The sequence below is a fragment of the Theobroma umbraticum genome, unplaced genomic scaffold (assembly GCF_002168275.2).
Source record: "Theobroma umbraticum cultivar Fairchild unplaced genomic scaffold, ASM216827v3 scaffold_56.0, whole genome shotgun sequence".
NCBI classification, from domain to species: Eukaryota; Viridiplantae; Streptophyta; class Magnoliopsida; order Malvales; family Malvaceae; genus Theobroma; species Theobroma umbraticum.
In genome coordinates this window covers 7,644,425-7,660,943 of record NW_018397256.1, presented here as the reverse complement: position 1 = coordinate 7,660,943, position 16,519 = coordinate 7,644,425, and the positions used below count along the sequence as shown (strand labels likewise).

At 36.1% G+C, this 16,519-nt stretch overlaps 2 protein-coding genes across 2 annotated transcripts; one reads left to right on the top strand and one right to left on the bottom strand.

Moving 5' to 3' along the window:
* Positions 1-1,083: 1,083 nt before the first annotated feature.
* On the top strand, positions 1,084-3,529 carry LOC110411411 (putative vacuolar membrane protein YML018C). The gene is made up of 7 exons (XM_021421550.2): positions 1,084-1,156; positions 1,569-1,786; positions 2,029-2,099; positions 2,189-2,290; positions 2,820-2,937; positions 3,029-3,164; positions 3,385-3,529. The coding sequence occupies exons 1-7, from the start codon at positions 1,130-1,132 to the stop codon at positions 3,445-3,447; spliced, it is 735 nt and encodes a 244-aa protein (XP_021277225.2). The 5' UTR covers positions 1,084-1,129; the 3' UTR covers positions 3,448-3,529.
* Positions 3,530-5,307: 1,778 nt separating this feature from the next.
* LOC110410925 (auxin-responsive protein IAA28-like) lies at positions 5,308-7,011 on the bottom strand. The gene is made up of 4 exons (XM_021420869.2): positions 6,371-7,011; positions 5,863-6,119; positions 5,673-5,754; positions 5,308-5,588 (listed from the first exon to the last, which is right to left on the bottom strand). Exons 1-4 carry the CDS (start codon positions 6,721-6,723, stop codon positions 5,537-5,539), a joined length of 744 nt encoding a protein of 247 aa, XP_021276544.1. The 5' UTR covers positions 6,724-7,011; the 3' UTR covers positions 5,308-5,536.
* Positions 7,012-16,519: the final 9,508 nt, after the last annotated feature.

Here is a 16,519-nt window from a genome sequence, read left to right as displayed (position 1 = left end):
ATGAATGTATTCGTTCTTATTTATAGCTTAGCTTAATTGTCTTTAGCGTGCACACCAACCATAATTGAAATTAATGTGAAAACAGGGAAGAACTTTGCCCATAAAAATGTGTGTTCATGTTATATAAGGTGGTTCTAAAGTCAGAAAATTTTCAATGCTTAATTTGATGATAATCATGAATTTTCTTGATTATCTGTTCATATCTTCTTCTATGTTTGACAGTTTGTCACTATGGTTTTATTCCTATATTTTTTATTCAGTTTTTAATTTTTCGGTTCATGTTAACTTCCGTTGTTGAAACTGATGATTTCATTTCATCTGCTTTGTTTGCTAACGGAATTGGGAGGTCTCCTGGTTGCTCCTGGATCTTCGTTCTGGGCATCAGGTTTTCACCCACTTGCATTTTTTACCTCTAATCTGGTTTTTATTTTCATTTTGTTTCTTTCTGAATGGTTTGGTCTTCTCATTCAAGCACATTTGTCATATTTTCCTATGCTTAGCTTTTGTCTTCGATATAAATATCATTACAATAATTTGCATTCACTTTTAATTTTTATTAAGTTATTAGACGTTCTTATGCTAAGATGTTATTCTATGCCAGTTCAGTGGTGCAAGGTGAAGATCATTTTCTTCTTACTAAAATTATTATAGGCCATCAATTTTTTTTTTGTTGGAACTTGACCGCTAGGGCTCTGTTCTAATGCCGTTACATTCTCATTTTTACTATGGAGTTTTGACATCACTGTTATGTTCCGACAGGGTGTGTTTGAAGACTATAGGCATCCATTTGCAGTGACATATCTTGGAACCTCTCTTCTGGCACTTTATCTGCCAATAGCGTTCTTTAGGACTGGTTAGTCAAGCATCTGAGAGGTTGCTCTTGTAATAGTACCAAAGGCCCAAAAGGGGTTGACAGGTCCTCTGTAGAACTGAATTCTTCTGTAAAACATGATGACAAGCATGGTAATTTTCAAATTGAACATCAAGCACCAGTGCCTAAGGAGTGTGTCATAGACCTTTGTATCAAGGAGGAGGAAAATCCCCGGGTTTCTAGCACAAAGTTATTGTGGAAGCACCAAAGCAGAGACCGAATGCTTAGCACAAGGAGATTGCTGCATTTGGCTTTTGCATGGCTCCTATCTGGTTTGCAACAGAGGTGTGAATGAAAAAGTTGTTTATCTAATTTGTTTTTTTAGCTGGTTTTCAAGTCAAGCATTTGTCTTTAAGAATCTAGCATCAAATTCGTTGAAGCCAAAATTTTAATTAGTAAGGAATGCCATATATTTTCTCATCCAGATTCCAACATCTCTTTGTTTACATTTCAAACTATGCTTCCACAATGTATATATGCATCTGTGCATGCCCCTTTTGCCTGATTCCGCCACCCATCTCTTTTAAATCTTCATATGCATAGATGTGCTCATTTCATGTAAATCCTCAGGCCTTTTCTGTATGAGAAACATAATCCCACCGAAATACAGTTGAACCACTACAGGAAAATATGGGATTTACATATTTCCTAGAAAGACATTGTTGTAGTTCTTTCTAATATTGTTCATTGTCTACAGTATCTGACCAACGCTGCTCTCGCAAGAACAAGTGTTGCTAGTACAACATTGTTGTCCTCAACTTCAGGATTTTTCACTTTATTTATTGGGGCACTTTTAGGTCAAGACTCTATTAGTACAGTGAAAGTTGTTTCAGTTGTCATTAGCATTGCTGGTGTTGCTATGACTACACTTGGAAAGACATGGGCTGCAAATGAACCAAATTCAGGCATTAACAAGTATTGTTTTCCTCCACCTCATTTGAACTGTTACATGCTACCATAATTTGGCTTGGACTATTACTTGTGTTAAGGTTATAAATGGACTAATTATACACTTCTATAACTTCTTTTTGCCCCTTTTCTGAGGTGGGGGGAAGGGGTGGAGTGGTGGTTTGCAATTGTTTTAATGGTTTTATTTACTTGATATATGTGAAGCATGTTTTCTGAGAAGCTACTTACAGTTTTCCTCCTGCATTTAGAGGTGGGAAACATGCTCTTCTAGGAGATCTTTTTGCTATCTTCTCAGCTATGAGTTATGGACTGTTTACAGGTTTTATACCTTCTCTTTTCTTTGAACCATATTAGAGTTTTTTTTTTTTTGATAAATTACCAACAGAATACTAAAATCATATGTTGCAGTCTTGCTTAAAAAGTTTTCTGGAGAAGAAGGAGAAAGGGTAGACATGCAGAAGTTATTTGGCTATATTGGATTGTTTGCACTTGTTGCCCTTTGGTGGCTTGGTAAGCGCATATTGTTAGTTGGTTTTCCATAATTTTTCTGCTCTAGGTCAAAATGAAAACTTTTGACATAGTTATCATATTCTGTTTTTTTCAGATTTACACTGTGGAATAAATTTATACTTGACTGCTAGGTTTCTTCTCCCCTGTTCTGATAAGCTTGTTTAGAGATGTGAAATAAAAAATAGACATTACTGTTTCATCTTCTTCCTGATAGCTTGAAACTGGACTTAGTTTAGCAAGACATTCTAGGAACTAGTTTAGACTATGCAAAGCAAAATGATGGAATCAACTGACTGTGGTAAACCACTACTGGAATGATCTGATGTAAACCACTACTGGAATGATCAGGCTGTGGAGCTGTTTTCTAACTTTTTAAGCATTTGATAGCCACTTTTGCGATGAATAGCTTTATGTGGAAAGTAGCCAATAAGCTTCTAACAACTTTCAGTAAATGCTCTCATAAAGTTAGATAAAAATTGGACACAACATCTGCATTGTGTATGACTTGATGTTTCTGAATTCTATCCAGCATGGCCTCTGACTGCCATTGGTGTTGAACCAAAGTTCACATTTCCTCAATCAGCTACAGTGCAAGAGATAATCCTTATAAACAGTTTCGTCGGGTGTTTTCTATCAGACTATTTCTGGTATGTGAATACAACAGTCTAACTAAATTTTCTGACTTATGGATCTTCATATTTTTAGTTCCTCCACGTCAACATCTATCATACTTTACAGGGCATTGTGTGTTGTCTGGACCTCTCCGCTGGTAGCTGCACTAGGCATTGCACTTACCATACCAATTGCAATGTTGGAAGACATGCTAATTCATGGTCAACAGTATTCAATAATCTATATCATTGGATCAGCTCAGGTAAAGGAGTAATCTTGATAAATTCAAAAACTTGTCAGCCCCATCATCCTTCAATTTCTTTGATACACATAAGCATCTGACCAGATAAATATTCAGTTAATTTCTACTCCATAACATAATCAAATTGATCAACTATACATTAGTTTTGAACCTCCAGCTTATGTACATTGCTGCATGGAAGTCCCTTGCTTATGAAGGATCATATTGTGATGGATTTCAGGTATTCCTGGGATTTCTAATAGCTAATATTTCAGACTGGATATCAGAGAAGTTGAGATGGTAAAGCTGTCATTCTCCACCAAAGACTATATAACTGGCCCAACTTTAATGATGCATGGGCCCCCTGTAGGCTATGTATGCAGTAGTTTTATCATCTGGTTTTGCTGGAAAGGATACTATTATATTATAGTAATGTACCAAATGTTATGATGTTTCCTAACTAGTGGCAAGCTGTATGAAAATCTTCCTGTTTTGAGTTTCCACATTGACAAATCGCAGCACTTTTATGATTTAGGTTTTTGGGATAACTATATACAAATCAGTACAATTTAATTTTCCCTCCTTTCAACTCTCGTTGAGAATTTTTTTCCATGATTTGTTGCCACAACCGTCATTTTCAAATCTAATTTTCCCTGCCTTTTCCATTAAGATACCGTTTCTTTGTTATCATTTTCAAGATGATTATGATGTTTTATTCGTTATGTCATGGTGATCTTATTATTACAGGTGACTAAAAAAATTACATTTACTTATCAATTATTGAACACGAGGATAAGATCATTGTGTTCCATATCATATAAGATCAAAATAAAAATTTTTTAATTGTAAAATTTTAATATGAAAAAATATATTTATCTATAGGTAAATCTTTAAATGAATTAGAAAAATGAAATTAAATCTATTAAAATGATAGTGGATGTGTTGAGAAAACAAAAAATTATATGCAACATAAGGAAAAAGCATGTGGTACGCATTTGAGTTTGGTAAAAAAAATTATTACTTTGAAAAGGCAAATATTTATTATACAAATAAAATTACTATGTGGTAAGAAAGTAAGTTTTTTATTCAGGTAATATCATCCAAAATTAATATTATAAATCATTTACTTGGATGGGAAAAGTTGTCCACATTTTTTATGGAAATTAAGATTTAACCATTATTGACAATCTTAATTTAATATATTGTTATAGATTATTAGGTTACATCATAAGTTTTGTTTTATAGGTATGTATGCCAATGCCATGTAGCATTTTTTAGTTTAAATGGCAAAGGTAGTGACAACATTTTAACTTTAAAATAGTGTTGTTTTAATTACTTCAATGTCATTTTAATTAAAGAAGAGACATTCAAATTCAAATCAATTAGCTAAATGGAGAGATGCTGGTGTAGCATTGGAGGAGGCCCATAGTTAAATCAAATAAACAGATCAATATCCCATTTGATAACTTCAATGGTACTGTTTATTAATTTGTAAATAGAATTTACAAAGGAGAGGGTGCCGACATTACTCGAGTAAGCAATTATTTATGATTGTTACGTTTTAGGCAAATCTAATCAAATTTGTGATTATTAATTTAATTGATTGTCACATTTCCCTAAATAGTTATGTTTCCATCACCACATCAAAATTTTTTTATTTTATAATTAAAGAAAGGGATTTGAACCTTACATTCTAATGAGAAGATCAAGTCCTTAACTTAACACCGATGCCTATATTCAAATCTAATATTTATAATCAGGAAATCATGCACCAACTAATTAATAAGAGCTAAATCCTTAAATTAGCACTGATGCCCCAGATTCAAACCTAAGACGTTTTCATTAGTTTACCTTTAACAACAGGGGCAATGCAAACTGGAAAGCTTATAAAGCTAAAATCTTCAGTAAAATTGACAATGTCTAATTCTGATAAAGGATAGCCAGAAACATTCCACTCAAAAAAGAAATCAAAGCCCCTCTTTGATGGGCCCGGAATTGTTTCATGCTCAGGAACACCTAAAAGCTGAGTCGTATCGTGAAAATGCTTAAGATCAATTGAAGCAGAGAATTAAAAGTTATTGCACTTAGATATGGCGTCAAGTGCTTGTGCTTCGAACGAAGAGGCGGCTCAAGCAGATTGGAAATATATGCAACAAGTCATTAATTTTCTTCTACTAGGGAAAAAATAGTCTTTTCCAATTGTCATGGAGCTGATTGTTATTTTAAGATTCTACACAAAAAGAGTTAAATTACACTATTATCTTACATACAGTCAATTCAAAATTCCAAGCAAAAAAAGGGCCACCAGGATTCGTTTTAAGATCAAAAGGAAGCTGAGAACATGGCCGATGGTTTTGATAGTTTGATGCGTTGGTGCAGGAGAAACCCACTATCTAGCCTCTGGTTCTAATTAATTTGAGGCATTTCAAGGAGCGAATGAAGGTCCTGAAAGAACCAAGTTCATTTCCATCAGATTCTACCTATAAAGAAAACAAAAATAACCCAGAAAATTAGGGCCAAAATAAGTACCTCCAGGGCACATCTTCAGCAAGCAACCAGTCTCCTTCGCGGTCCAGATAAGTGAGTCTAAAGCACTTCCAATTCTCATCAGCTGTTTCCAAACAAGAAGGGAAAGTAACAGTTAACTCATGCCTTTGTTAATCAAAATTTAATGTTGGAAACTAGGATTATATTTAAAGCAAGGATTGGGGTTACTTACAAATACCAAACATTCTCATCAGGGTGCTTGTGAGCGTTTCAAAGGAATGATGGACGCTAAGGTCAATTTTCCTAGCAATTGCAACTCCTTCCATCTTTACCTTCACGAACGTGGAATTTGAAGCTCTAACAACACAGCCATTGTCCGCCGCCGCCGCTACCCTATTGTTCTGCTCTCCACCATCAGGAATATGGCGGCGTAGCTTCTTCCTCCAGGTTTTAACCGGTGGCCACCCCACTAAACCCTCTCCATCATTCCTATCAAACCAAAGATTTAAACCCCATAAATGAAAAATTCCCAAAGATTCAAGTCATCAAGAAAATTGCTAACCCAGGAAGAAAACACCTAATAACAAAAGTTTTTGCACGTTTTTGTTCTGAAAAACAGAAAAGCAAGCGTAAAGAAACACGACAGAGTTCAAGTGCAAACAAAGAAACAAGACAGGCGCACGAAACAAACGCAGAAGAAACAAAAAGAAAAGAGAGAGAGAGAGAAAAAGAAAAAGTACTTCAGAATGGCAGAAGAAGAGTAGCCCTGGAGATCTTTAGGGTCATCTTCGTCATTCGGTTGGTTACTCCAAAGCAAAAGAGGCAGCGTTTTGGGAACAGCTCTGTTCTCATCAAACAGTACAACTTCGTCAAAGCCACGTTTTCTGCTGCCACCGCTGCTGCTGGAGCTACTGCTGCTGCTACTGTTAATATTGTTAATGTCGCATGGACCCAGTTTTAGCAAAGGCCAGCTCAAAATGGTGGAACCCAAAGCCTCCCTAGGTTCATAACCGTAGCTGTTAAGGTCGAACATCTTGATGGGAATAGGAGGAGTACATGGAAGAGCGAGTCCCAGTTGGAGCTCCATGCACATCAATATAAATTGAAAATAGTCCCTAATCCAAATTGTCCAACACTACCAAAACAAAGATTGCCTCCAAAAATAAAATAGAATACTTTAAAAGAAGCAAGGTGCAATTGCTCTTATGCTACGGCGTAAGAGAAGCAAAGCAAAGGGAGAAAAAATGAAGAGTCAAGAAGTCTGGGTTTTTTGGCAGCAAAGATGGGGGATTTTAATATGAGAAGAAGTGTGAGACGGTGAGATGGGGACATTCAGCAGACAGAGGGTAACATTTGGTGAAGTGGGTCCAAGCTTTGCTTCACTTTTAGCCGACCTATTTGCCCCCCTTCTGCTTCCTTTGTTGCTTCCCATTGTTTTCTGCATCTTTGTTAACTACACTGCCTGTGTCTGTTGTAAGAATTCCACGCGCACCTAAACTGGGTCTTCCTTCCTTTTTCTTTTCAGCTCTTTCGTTGGTTCGTGCATTTCCACAGTGAGGCGCGGGAAACACATGAACCAGCAGAGGAGTCCTGATTTTTTTTGCAAGGTGTCTATTTATGAATCACTTGTCTATTAATTGAGTTGGGATTTTTGACCTCAAGAAATTAACTACTCCAGTACCATAAAACCAAAAATTAATTTGATCTTTACTACTACCTTTCTTTGTCCCTTTCTATTTTTGCTATTAAAGAAAATGCACATTTAAAAATTTGTTTAAACTACACACCTTTGTTGATAACAATTTTTATAGGTATTTCAAATTCACCACCAATTAAAAATTCATGAATTTAAAAATAATTATGGAAGTTATATTAACAATTTATACTAGATTTGAAGTTTAATTTTCTTCTTCCAAAGACAACCTTACTAAATTCCATAAAATCTTGGTTTTGGAATAAGATGTTTTTACATCAACTTGATTAAATTGATGGATCAAAGCTTTTCTTGTACAAGGGGAATATGTACTCCCAACAATGTGAAACAGACAAATTGTGTTCTTGACCATATAAACTTTTTTAGGCTCTGAAAGTAGGGGAATGTGGTCACTTTATGCTGGACAAATGAATTCACTTTGTGAAAGCAATTCAAACTGATGGCTTCACCCTCTTTGCAACCCTAAACCAACCCTAAAACCACGAAGACTAAGCCCTACACTATATGAACACACACATGCAACAACTAGTTCGAAATCCCAGGCATGACTTCGGTGTTGCCTTTGCTTCCCCTCATCATCTATAATCTCAAATCAGGACGCAGATAAAAAGTAAAAAGAAAAAGGTTAAACCAGGGTGTGCTGTGAACACGCTCCTGTAGGGAGAGTGGGAGGGTTGGAAAGTAGGGTTGAGTTAAGAGGGTGAGGAGCCCCGTGAGATTGAAAGCAAAACTTAGAGAGAGCAACAGAGTTTAATTCCCGTTTAGGTTACAGATTTGATAGTCAAACCAACTATGGGGGCCCACCTCTCCATTTCCCCTTGCATTCAAAATCATTGACACATCTTCGGTTTCTCCCTTTCGGAACACTTGCCCAATCTAGCACGTTTCATCAGCTTCGCTGTCCTGCTGATGAGATGTTCCAACCACGCAATCAATCTAAACAATTCAATTTCTCTACCTGTTGCTTTCAAATTCCACAATTTCTTTTTTTTTTTTCTCTATTTGTAGAAACTATATCTGTAAAAAATATTTGAATTCGAAAATTTTGCTCTGAAGGAAAGGTGTGAGAGTCTGATGCATTGAATCTTGGATCATATCTAATTTTCGATTGCCTAATTTCAAATTCAACTTTATCTTCGATTTTTTGGGCAAGTTGGTTGGACTATATTTCTCACAATTCTAATGTCATCTTTTTTTTTTTAATTAAGGTCATGGTACCCTAAAATTAAATATGATTGTTTGCATTTATATTTACATAACAAATTAACAATTAAATGATTTCTAGAAAACATATAATTAATGCTTTGTTTTTTCATTAAAATAAAAAGCATGAACTTGTACGGAACCAAAGTAGCCACCTAGCAAGGATCTCTTCATTGATAGTTATATAAAATATAAAATAATGCAATGAAATCAAGGATTAATTAATCCACACGTAGAGTACCATATGCAAAATATTTTTATATATGCTTAAGTTGCACTCACAAACATAGAACTCCTTAAAGAATAATTGTTCAAAGGGGGCAGACCACATCTTTTGCTGTCAAGAAAAAAAAAATGGTTCTTTTTCTTTTCTGTCTTTATCTTAGTGTGGGAATGGAGAGAGAGAGAGAAAGAAGGGGGGGGGAAAGAAAGCATTGTGGAGAATGCAACCCACAGCAAAATTGTCCCAATGGTCTTCCCAAAAAGATAAATTGTCAGGCTTAAACAAAACACCTGTTCCCTATGTGCTTTGTTTGTGTTATGTTTGGTGCTGAATCATAAACATAATTTAATGGCACCAATTTTGATTAAATATTTTATTCTGGATTTTTGTCTCACTTTTGCCTGATGCTAGCAAGAGTAGCTAGTTCCAATGAATGAACTTGGGCAACACTGCCCCCCTTCAAAGTTCAAACCCAAGCAAACAGATTTCACTCACATTCGTCCATTGCTGTTTTGTAGCCACAGAATGGACAAGATTGAACGGAGAGCCATGCGGGGTTCACGTGATGGAGCCCTCCACCCCGAGGCAGTGGCAAAGCCCACGAGACAGACGGTCAAGGCGGGGCAACCCGCACGCGAAGGTGCTGGTGCAACCTACATTCGAACAAGCGATAAGACTGCTCTCATCCTTTGGATGGAGCCGGACGAAATACACACAAACACGAGTTGCCCTCCCCCCACCCCGTGGTCCAGCACTTAAAATGAGTTAATTAATAGGGAGGCAATGTGGACCAAAGACTTGTGAATTTGGCGTAGTGCCTTCGTGAGTGCCAGGGCCTTTATCACTCTGTCCGGGAGGGGGACTGCTTTGTTTAGTCAATTTAATCTATGTGCATGCGCAAATCAATGAGAAAGTGAATCCAATTCAATCCGGCAACTTGAATGGTGAAGAATTGGATGAAATTCTCTACCACTCGCTCATGGCACCTGTTTGTGGGGGGATTGATGAGTGCGTTGTTTTTTTAGGCTATTTTCAACCGGTCTAGAAATGTAGGTGAGGGGCAGTCTAGTATCTAGGCTGTTTGGGAGCTTGATTTTGTATCTCCAGAGAGGTCCCCCTCTTCTGGGGTTATTCATTTTTTTTAACACTTCTCTAAGAAAAGAAAGAATTTGCATGTTAAAGCTATCCTTCAAGTTCAAAGTCAATCATTGTCACCAATAAATTGTGAATAATAATTATAAGGTAATTAATTTTCAAGACCATAGCCATAAGACTTAAATGAACATCACTACCTTAAGAGGGAACCAATAAGCAATCAAAAGGACACGAGTTTATTCAACAACGTAAATCTCAATCCAGATTTCCTTCAATCTATTCTGTTTTAGCATACTTTTTAATCCTTTGCAAGAACTTTTCCTAATCTCAGATTTTTGAACTTCATCTTTGTTAAGTTAATTAAAAACTTAATTGCAACATCAGGGTGAAATTTGACTTTGGGTATGTTTTTAATTTCAGAAGAATAGATAATTATCAATTGCTAGTTTATATACAAATTAGTACTACATCATATGATTAGTTCATATAACAAATCTTGAATTTCCAAAATTTCATATATTTTGAGAGCCATGGAACTTATAGTTCAAGTAACTATAGTAAATAAAAATGGTAAAGTTGGGATTTTAATGTTAAAAAGGAAAATAAATTTCAAAAAATTCATATATAAATATATATATGGGCGATAACAGGTTGTAATTGCAGTGACATTGTCGGTTTGGATTTTCCCAAGATTTGCATTTACAAGTTGAACAGCCTGTGTTATGGACGGTGTCCGAGCTGTCTCATTCATTTCATTCAATGTTCTCACTAGCTTCCATTCCCAAACTCAAGAAAGAACTATCAGCTTCTTTGGATTCGGGGGAGGAATAGGATGGCATTGGCATCACATTCACACGTGGGGGGAGAAATAGATGACAGGCGAAGTCTTCTTGTCCTTTTTCGTCAGCTCGGCTTTGCTATGTAGAGCCATGGGCAAACCCAGCCTTCATCCACTTAAAGGCCTACAATTAATCTGCTCCTACTTTTACACTCCATGGGAATGATTGGGACCCCATGTAGAATTATGAATCCAACCCATTTGGCTGTTTTACACGCCTTTCGACTCTTATGGGTCGTTTTCCAACCAACCATATCTTGTTGGTCCACTAGTATCAAAATTCTCATCTTAAATGGTTTTGCATATTTGTTTCTACTAAAAGGAAATTTTAATCGGAACAAAATTTTACACCAATTTTCTCTTTAAAGGATGAATTGTACGCCAAAATTTATCAGTTCGTTTAGTACATTAACAACATGGTTGGCCCATTAGGGGTTCATGTTTAAGTAATGTTAGGTTACGAAAAGATGGGAAAGAGAAAATACTAAGGCATTAATGACAGATGAAAAAGGACTCTCCTTTGAAAGTTTTTGGAAGGTTTCAAAACTTGTTCAGCCTATTAATGACAATGGTTGGGCTTTCATTAGATATCATAGCTTTTTCTAGTGTTGGGTCAATAAAAGGCATGGAAGAAAAGAAAAAGGAATGCACTAGTGGGAAAAGCATCCCAGTACCTATTCCTTCGATGTTCGTTTCCTCTCCTCTCTCTCTCTCTCTCCCTTTTTCTCACCAATGAAGAAACAAAGAAACAAAAAGGGGTTTTCGTTGCTGGTTAGGTTAGTGCACCCTAAAGCGTGGAATGTTATGTTTTGGTTGTATCCACTTAGGTTTCTTCTTCTTCTTCTTCTTCTTCTTCTTCTTCTTTTTCCCAAAGAAGTGTTTTAAATTCATTAATTGATGTCAAGTGATGGTTGATACAAGTAGATTGGGCTGGGCACTGCTTGGGCCTATTGCTTATATAACTTCCACAGTTATTTTGCACTGGCTACTATAAATTTACATCATACCCAATTTTCAAGTTGAGATTTGAGTCTTGACAATGTTTAGGCCGCTGCCTGAGTCAGGCATAACCATGATGAATTTGGCCGGATAGAAAGCAAAGATAAAGCAAAACTGTTGACCAGCTCAGCTCCTTCAATGGAAAAACATATTAGATCTCGCTCCACAGTCTCCTTGTCTCTATTGAATATGCAAATTCTGTTCATTACAGTCTTAATTTTCCCTTAATTTGCAGGTCCCATTTGGCAATGCGGTGGGGGCTTTAGTGTTTACAATCAAACCCGGGCATTGCACAAACTTCAGCATTTGATTTGGTCATGTCTGTTAAACAGTATAATATCTACAATTTAGTGTGCCTTATTGGTGATGTTATCTTGTTTCCATCTTTTCTGCTAAATCCAAATTGGTAGGATATAAAAGATATGGAAATCATTAGACTTTGTATGTGAGGTAGAGGGTTAGAAATTTCCACCGACATAGAATTGCTTTAGGAGACAGAGAGAGAGAGCCATGCATTGACATCCTATATGTCCTAATCAACATTTAAATTGACCCACAATTGCAGTGATTAACGACAATGTTAATGGGATCCACCGACACAAATCAAAGTGGAAAATTAAAATTGTAGACCAAAACATCACATCTAAGAGGTAGAATCCCTATTAGGTTTTTCATAGATGCGTTTGGAATCCTTGTTAACTTTCATATGCCCTAGAAAACAACATAACTAAATGTGGCTCTACACCCTTTAGGAGTTAATCAAAATTTACTTGTTAGTACAGAAAGATGAAGGAACACCCCCACTTTGGACATACAAGGGCAATTTTTGTTGACAGCTAAAATGGTTGCCTTTTGATTCCTAGTAAGACAGGGACAAAGCCTGTAGACTTCCGATTTTAGAATCATAAGAGTTTTTCTTTCTTAAAATAGGATATAGGGTTCACAACAAGTATAGTAATAGGACAAAGGAGTGGACCAAAGCATTTCTTTTCCCCTAAGTTTGCTAGTTATGGTCCCTACTATGGACTTGCTCTTAGGCAAATGTGTCCTCGTGAATCTTGTCATCATATCTTATGACTGAAATTCAGAATCTTGGCATGAGCGAAAAGTCCTAACTTAACTTTGGTTATAGTGTTTTGATTGCTAGAGACAATGGATTTTTACAGGAATATGTGCTTAACATGATCATGGGTTGCAAAATGGGAAAACTAACACCCATTTTCCAAGCAAGAGAGAGGTAAGGGGGAATTAATCTGGAGCTTGAGGATGACTGGAGCTGGTCGCTTTTACTTGTGAAGTGGGGAAATTTTATATGAATTGGCAGGCGAAAAAAGTGAAGTATCATTGTGGAAATGATGGGAAAGTGAAGGGAATCGTGATCTAAAGCCTACCCCACGTTCCAGCTTAAAAGTAGACTAGTGCTCAAACTTCGTAATATGTGCACACATTGTAACATCACATTCTTATCCCAAGAAGTTGGCTACATACGATTATATTTGCCAATTCCATTGTTGGTTTTTGCTTATAGGCATTTCATACTTTCCTGGTCTGGTGAATTCCAACGCTATTGAGATCATAGAATGAAGTGAACTGAACGATAATTTCATGTGAATCAAGAGCAAAACCTCAGGAGAAAAACTTCACGAGGCATTAGTTAGGAATATGCATGTATCCTTTTGCTAGCTAAACTGATCCTATATGAGATGAGACAACAGAAAAGAAATGGAACAGAATGGAATGGATACATCCTGGATCCAATCCCTAAAGCCGTTTTCTTGAGGATTGTGGAGTGAGAGAGGGGGAGATAGACTGGGATTTGATTGCAGCTTTGATCCGCTCTGTAAAGGGGAAATCCCCACTAACCATCTATGGAGGAATGAACACAAATATCTAGATTGCAGTCCACGTAAAGTTGTCATTTTTCTCTACCTCTCAAAATATAAAGTTTTTGTAAACAGGTAGTAAAGGATGTGAAATGTTGGAAAGACCTTTACATTGTGATAATGACATGAAAGAAAAGCAAAGCAGGATAGAAGAGAATAATGCTACAGTAGTTTCTGACAAGCTTCAAGGACGCAGAGTTTCCAACTTTCAAATGGGTTTAAGTTGGCAACCAACTTTCTTGCTCCTCTTATCTTTTATCTTTAACTTGAAATGCTTCTGCTTAACTGCTGTATTCCCTTCCTAGCTAGCAAGTTGCATGGTTTATGTGTTTTTTTTTTCTTTTTAAATTTCTTATTTGGGATATCTGATGATAAGGAGGACTTGAGTTGAGCATAAAACAATAAAGAGAAAAATGAATATCATGCAACATGAAGAGCTATATAATCCAACAACATTAAGAAATATTGAGTGCCCATTTTAATTTGAGTCAAATGAAAATATTTAAATATGAAACAAAATCCGCACGATTATCGACATGATCAGACTCCTCAAGTAAATTGTCAACCCGAGGCCCAAGGGTAAGAGCTAAGGCGCCATGGTTTTGTTACACATTCCCAGGTAACCGCCAGTCAAAAAAATGTTAGCATTTTGGTGTCTTGATATATGTTTTGGGAGTTTCAGAAAAAGAAAAGAAATCAATCTCCAATCCATGTTGTTTATATATAATATGCGTTATCCATGTAAGATGGGTAGCAGTAGCCATGAAATGACTAGTAAAATGGTGCAACCTGGAAACATTCGAGTAAATTGGGTAGTAGTGACTACAAATGACTGGTTAAAAGTTGGAAATATTCAAGTAGGAATGACTGGTATAATGCTAGAAATATTCAGGTGAAATGGGCAGTAGTAACTAGAAATGACTGCCCCAATAAGTCAAGATTGGCAATCAATTCACAAAAGCTTACATATATATATATATATATATATATATGTAGCTTCAACCTTTGTTGAAACGTTTCTCGTGAATATATGGAAATGGTCCAACAGGAAGAGGCTTTGGATTGGAATTGAGCCCCATTACTTTCTCAATGATAAGGGGTATGATTGCTTGATACCACTTTGTTTTTATCTTGGCAAAGATTTTGAGACAAACTGCTGAACCTAAGGAGCTGAAAAAAGTTAAAATCATAGCAATCAAAAGCAAAATTCCTATTGAGCTGACACAGATGACTGAAAACTGAAAAGCAATTCATTCATAAATCGCCTTGTTCCCTCCGCATCTTCAAGTTTTATTTTTATTTAAAAAAAAAATTGATCACATTCTCTCCACCAAATTAAATGGTACAAAAGCAATGCACCCCTCCCCTCCTCCAACACAAAAAAAGAACACTCATGATAATGCATGTCATTTCATGGGGCTCCCAAAAGCTGCATTGGGGAGATAGTGGTGTCTCAGATCATTTACATATCCCAACGTCATTTTAATTGTATTTCCTGTCTGTAGTTTCCATCATTAGTAGCATCGAAGTCAAACAAAGTGCTCGGTGCATCCATTATTGTAACTTTATTTCATAAATTTGGTAGAATTCTGGGTTTGCTTCATTTAGAACTTCTACCATTTTTCTTAACAATGTAAGTTTGCATCTGCATTAGGCTCCACTAACCTTCCTTTATGTCCTCCTTCATTCTGCACAAAGTCATTGAAACATTTTAAGGATCAGAAAGGGTGGAGAGTAACCCTAGCTAATTCTCAAACTTTTGTTACCCTATATTTCATATAGTCCTTGGTGTGCAACATGTGCACATTTTCCTTTTACTAATAGTTAGGAGATAGGGACTTAAATTGATTTTGAATTTCAATTTTAGAGTTAATTAAAATAGGATTACAATTTTTTCATACCTGCAAAAAATTCATCAAAAATTAAGATATTTGAATTCTCAAAAATTTTTTGTTAAACAAATATTGAACCTTTTAGTAAAAAATAACAATCACTACAATAAACTCGATACATCAAAATATAATATTTTTTCATTATTGTAACATTTGGGATGATACATTACAGTAATTAAAATGATATTAATAAAATATTAAGAAAGGGAATCATCATCAAGCATGACTAATCAATAAAAAATAACTTCAAATTTTTAGATTCTGACAAGCTATCAACATACATCTTTTTAACTTTATATGATTTCTCCAAAACCGTACATTAATTCATCTTAAACACAGGCAAAACCATGTTAAAAAGTTTCCATTTACAACAGGATGAAGAGGAAGCATATATGATAGTACATGTACGAGTTCCTTTTAGAGTAGCCAGTAGGTATAATATTATAATTTGGTGATGATGCATGTTCCAGGTTTTGTCTCTCTCTCTCTCTCTCACTCACTCGTGACTCTAGGGAGAAAGTGGAAGAGGTAACTCAAATTTGCTTTGCTTTTACAGAGAGATGGTGTGAACCAAAGATAAAGCAAACCAAAATAGGAGGGTCCCATACGTCAATCATTTCAGCACTGTTTCAGTATTGTTAACGCACGAATGTTAGCTAGTTGATGAAAGATATGACATCGCAGATTGCTAGACTTTTCTCTTTCCCTATATATAATCTCCTTGTCATTTGAACCAAGTATTAATTACCTTCACCCCACGCCCACATCCTTCTCGTGCGCCTGTTGAGGAAGAGAACAAGAGAATGGAGAATAAAGAAATGAAGCCACAGCCAAAAAGAGGTCTATGGAAGCCTGAGGAAGACTTGATCTTAAAAAATTATATAGAGACTCATGGGGAAGGCAACTGGGCGACCGTGTCAAAGAGATCAGGTATATTACTGTTGCTCATCCTGAACCTTGATGGCCAAGTTTTATAAGCAAGAGCTCTTAGCCTTCGCTTGGCTATAAGTAGGTTAAGCTTATATATATATATATATATATA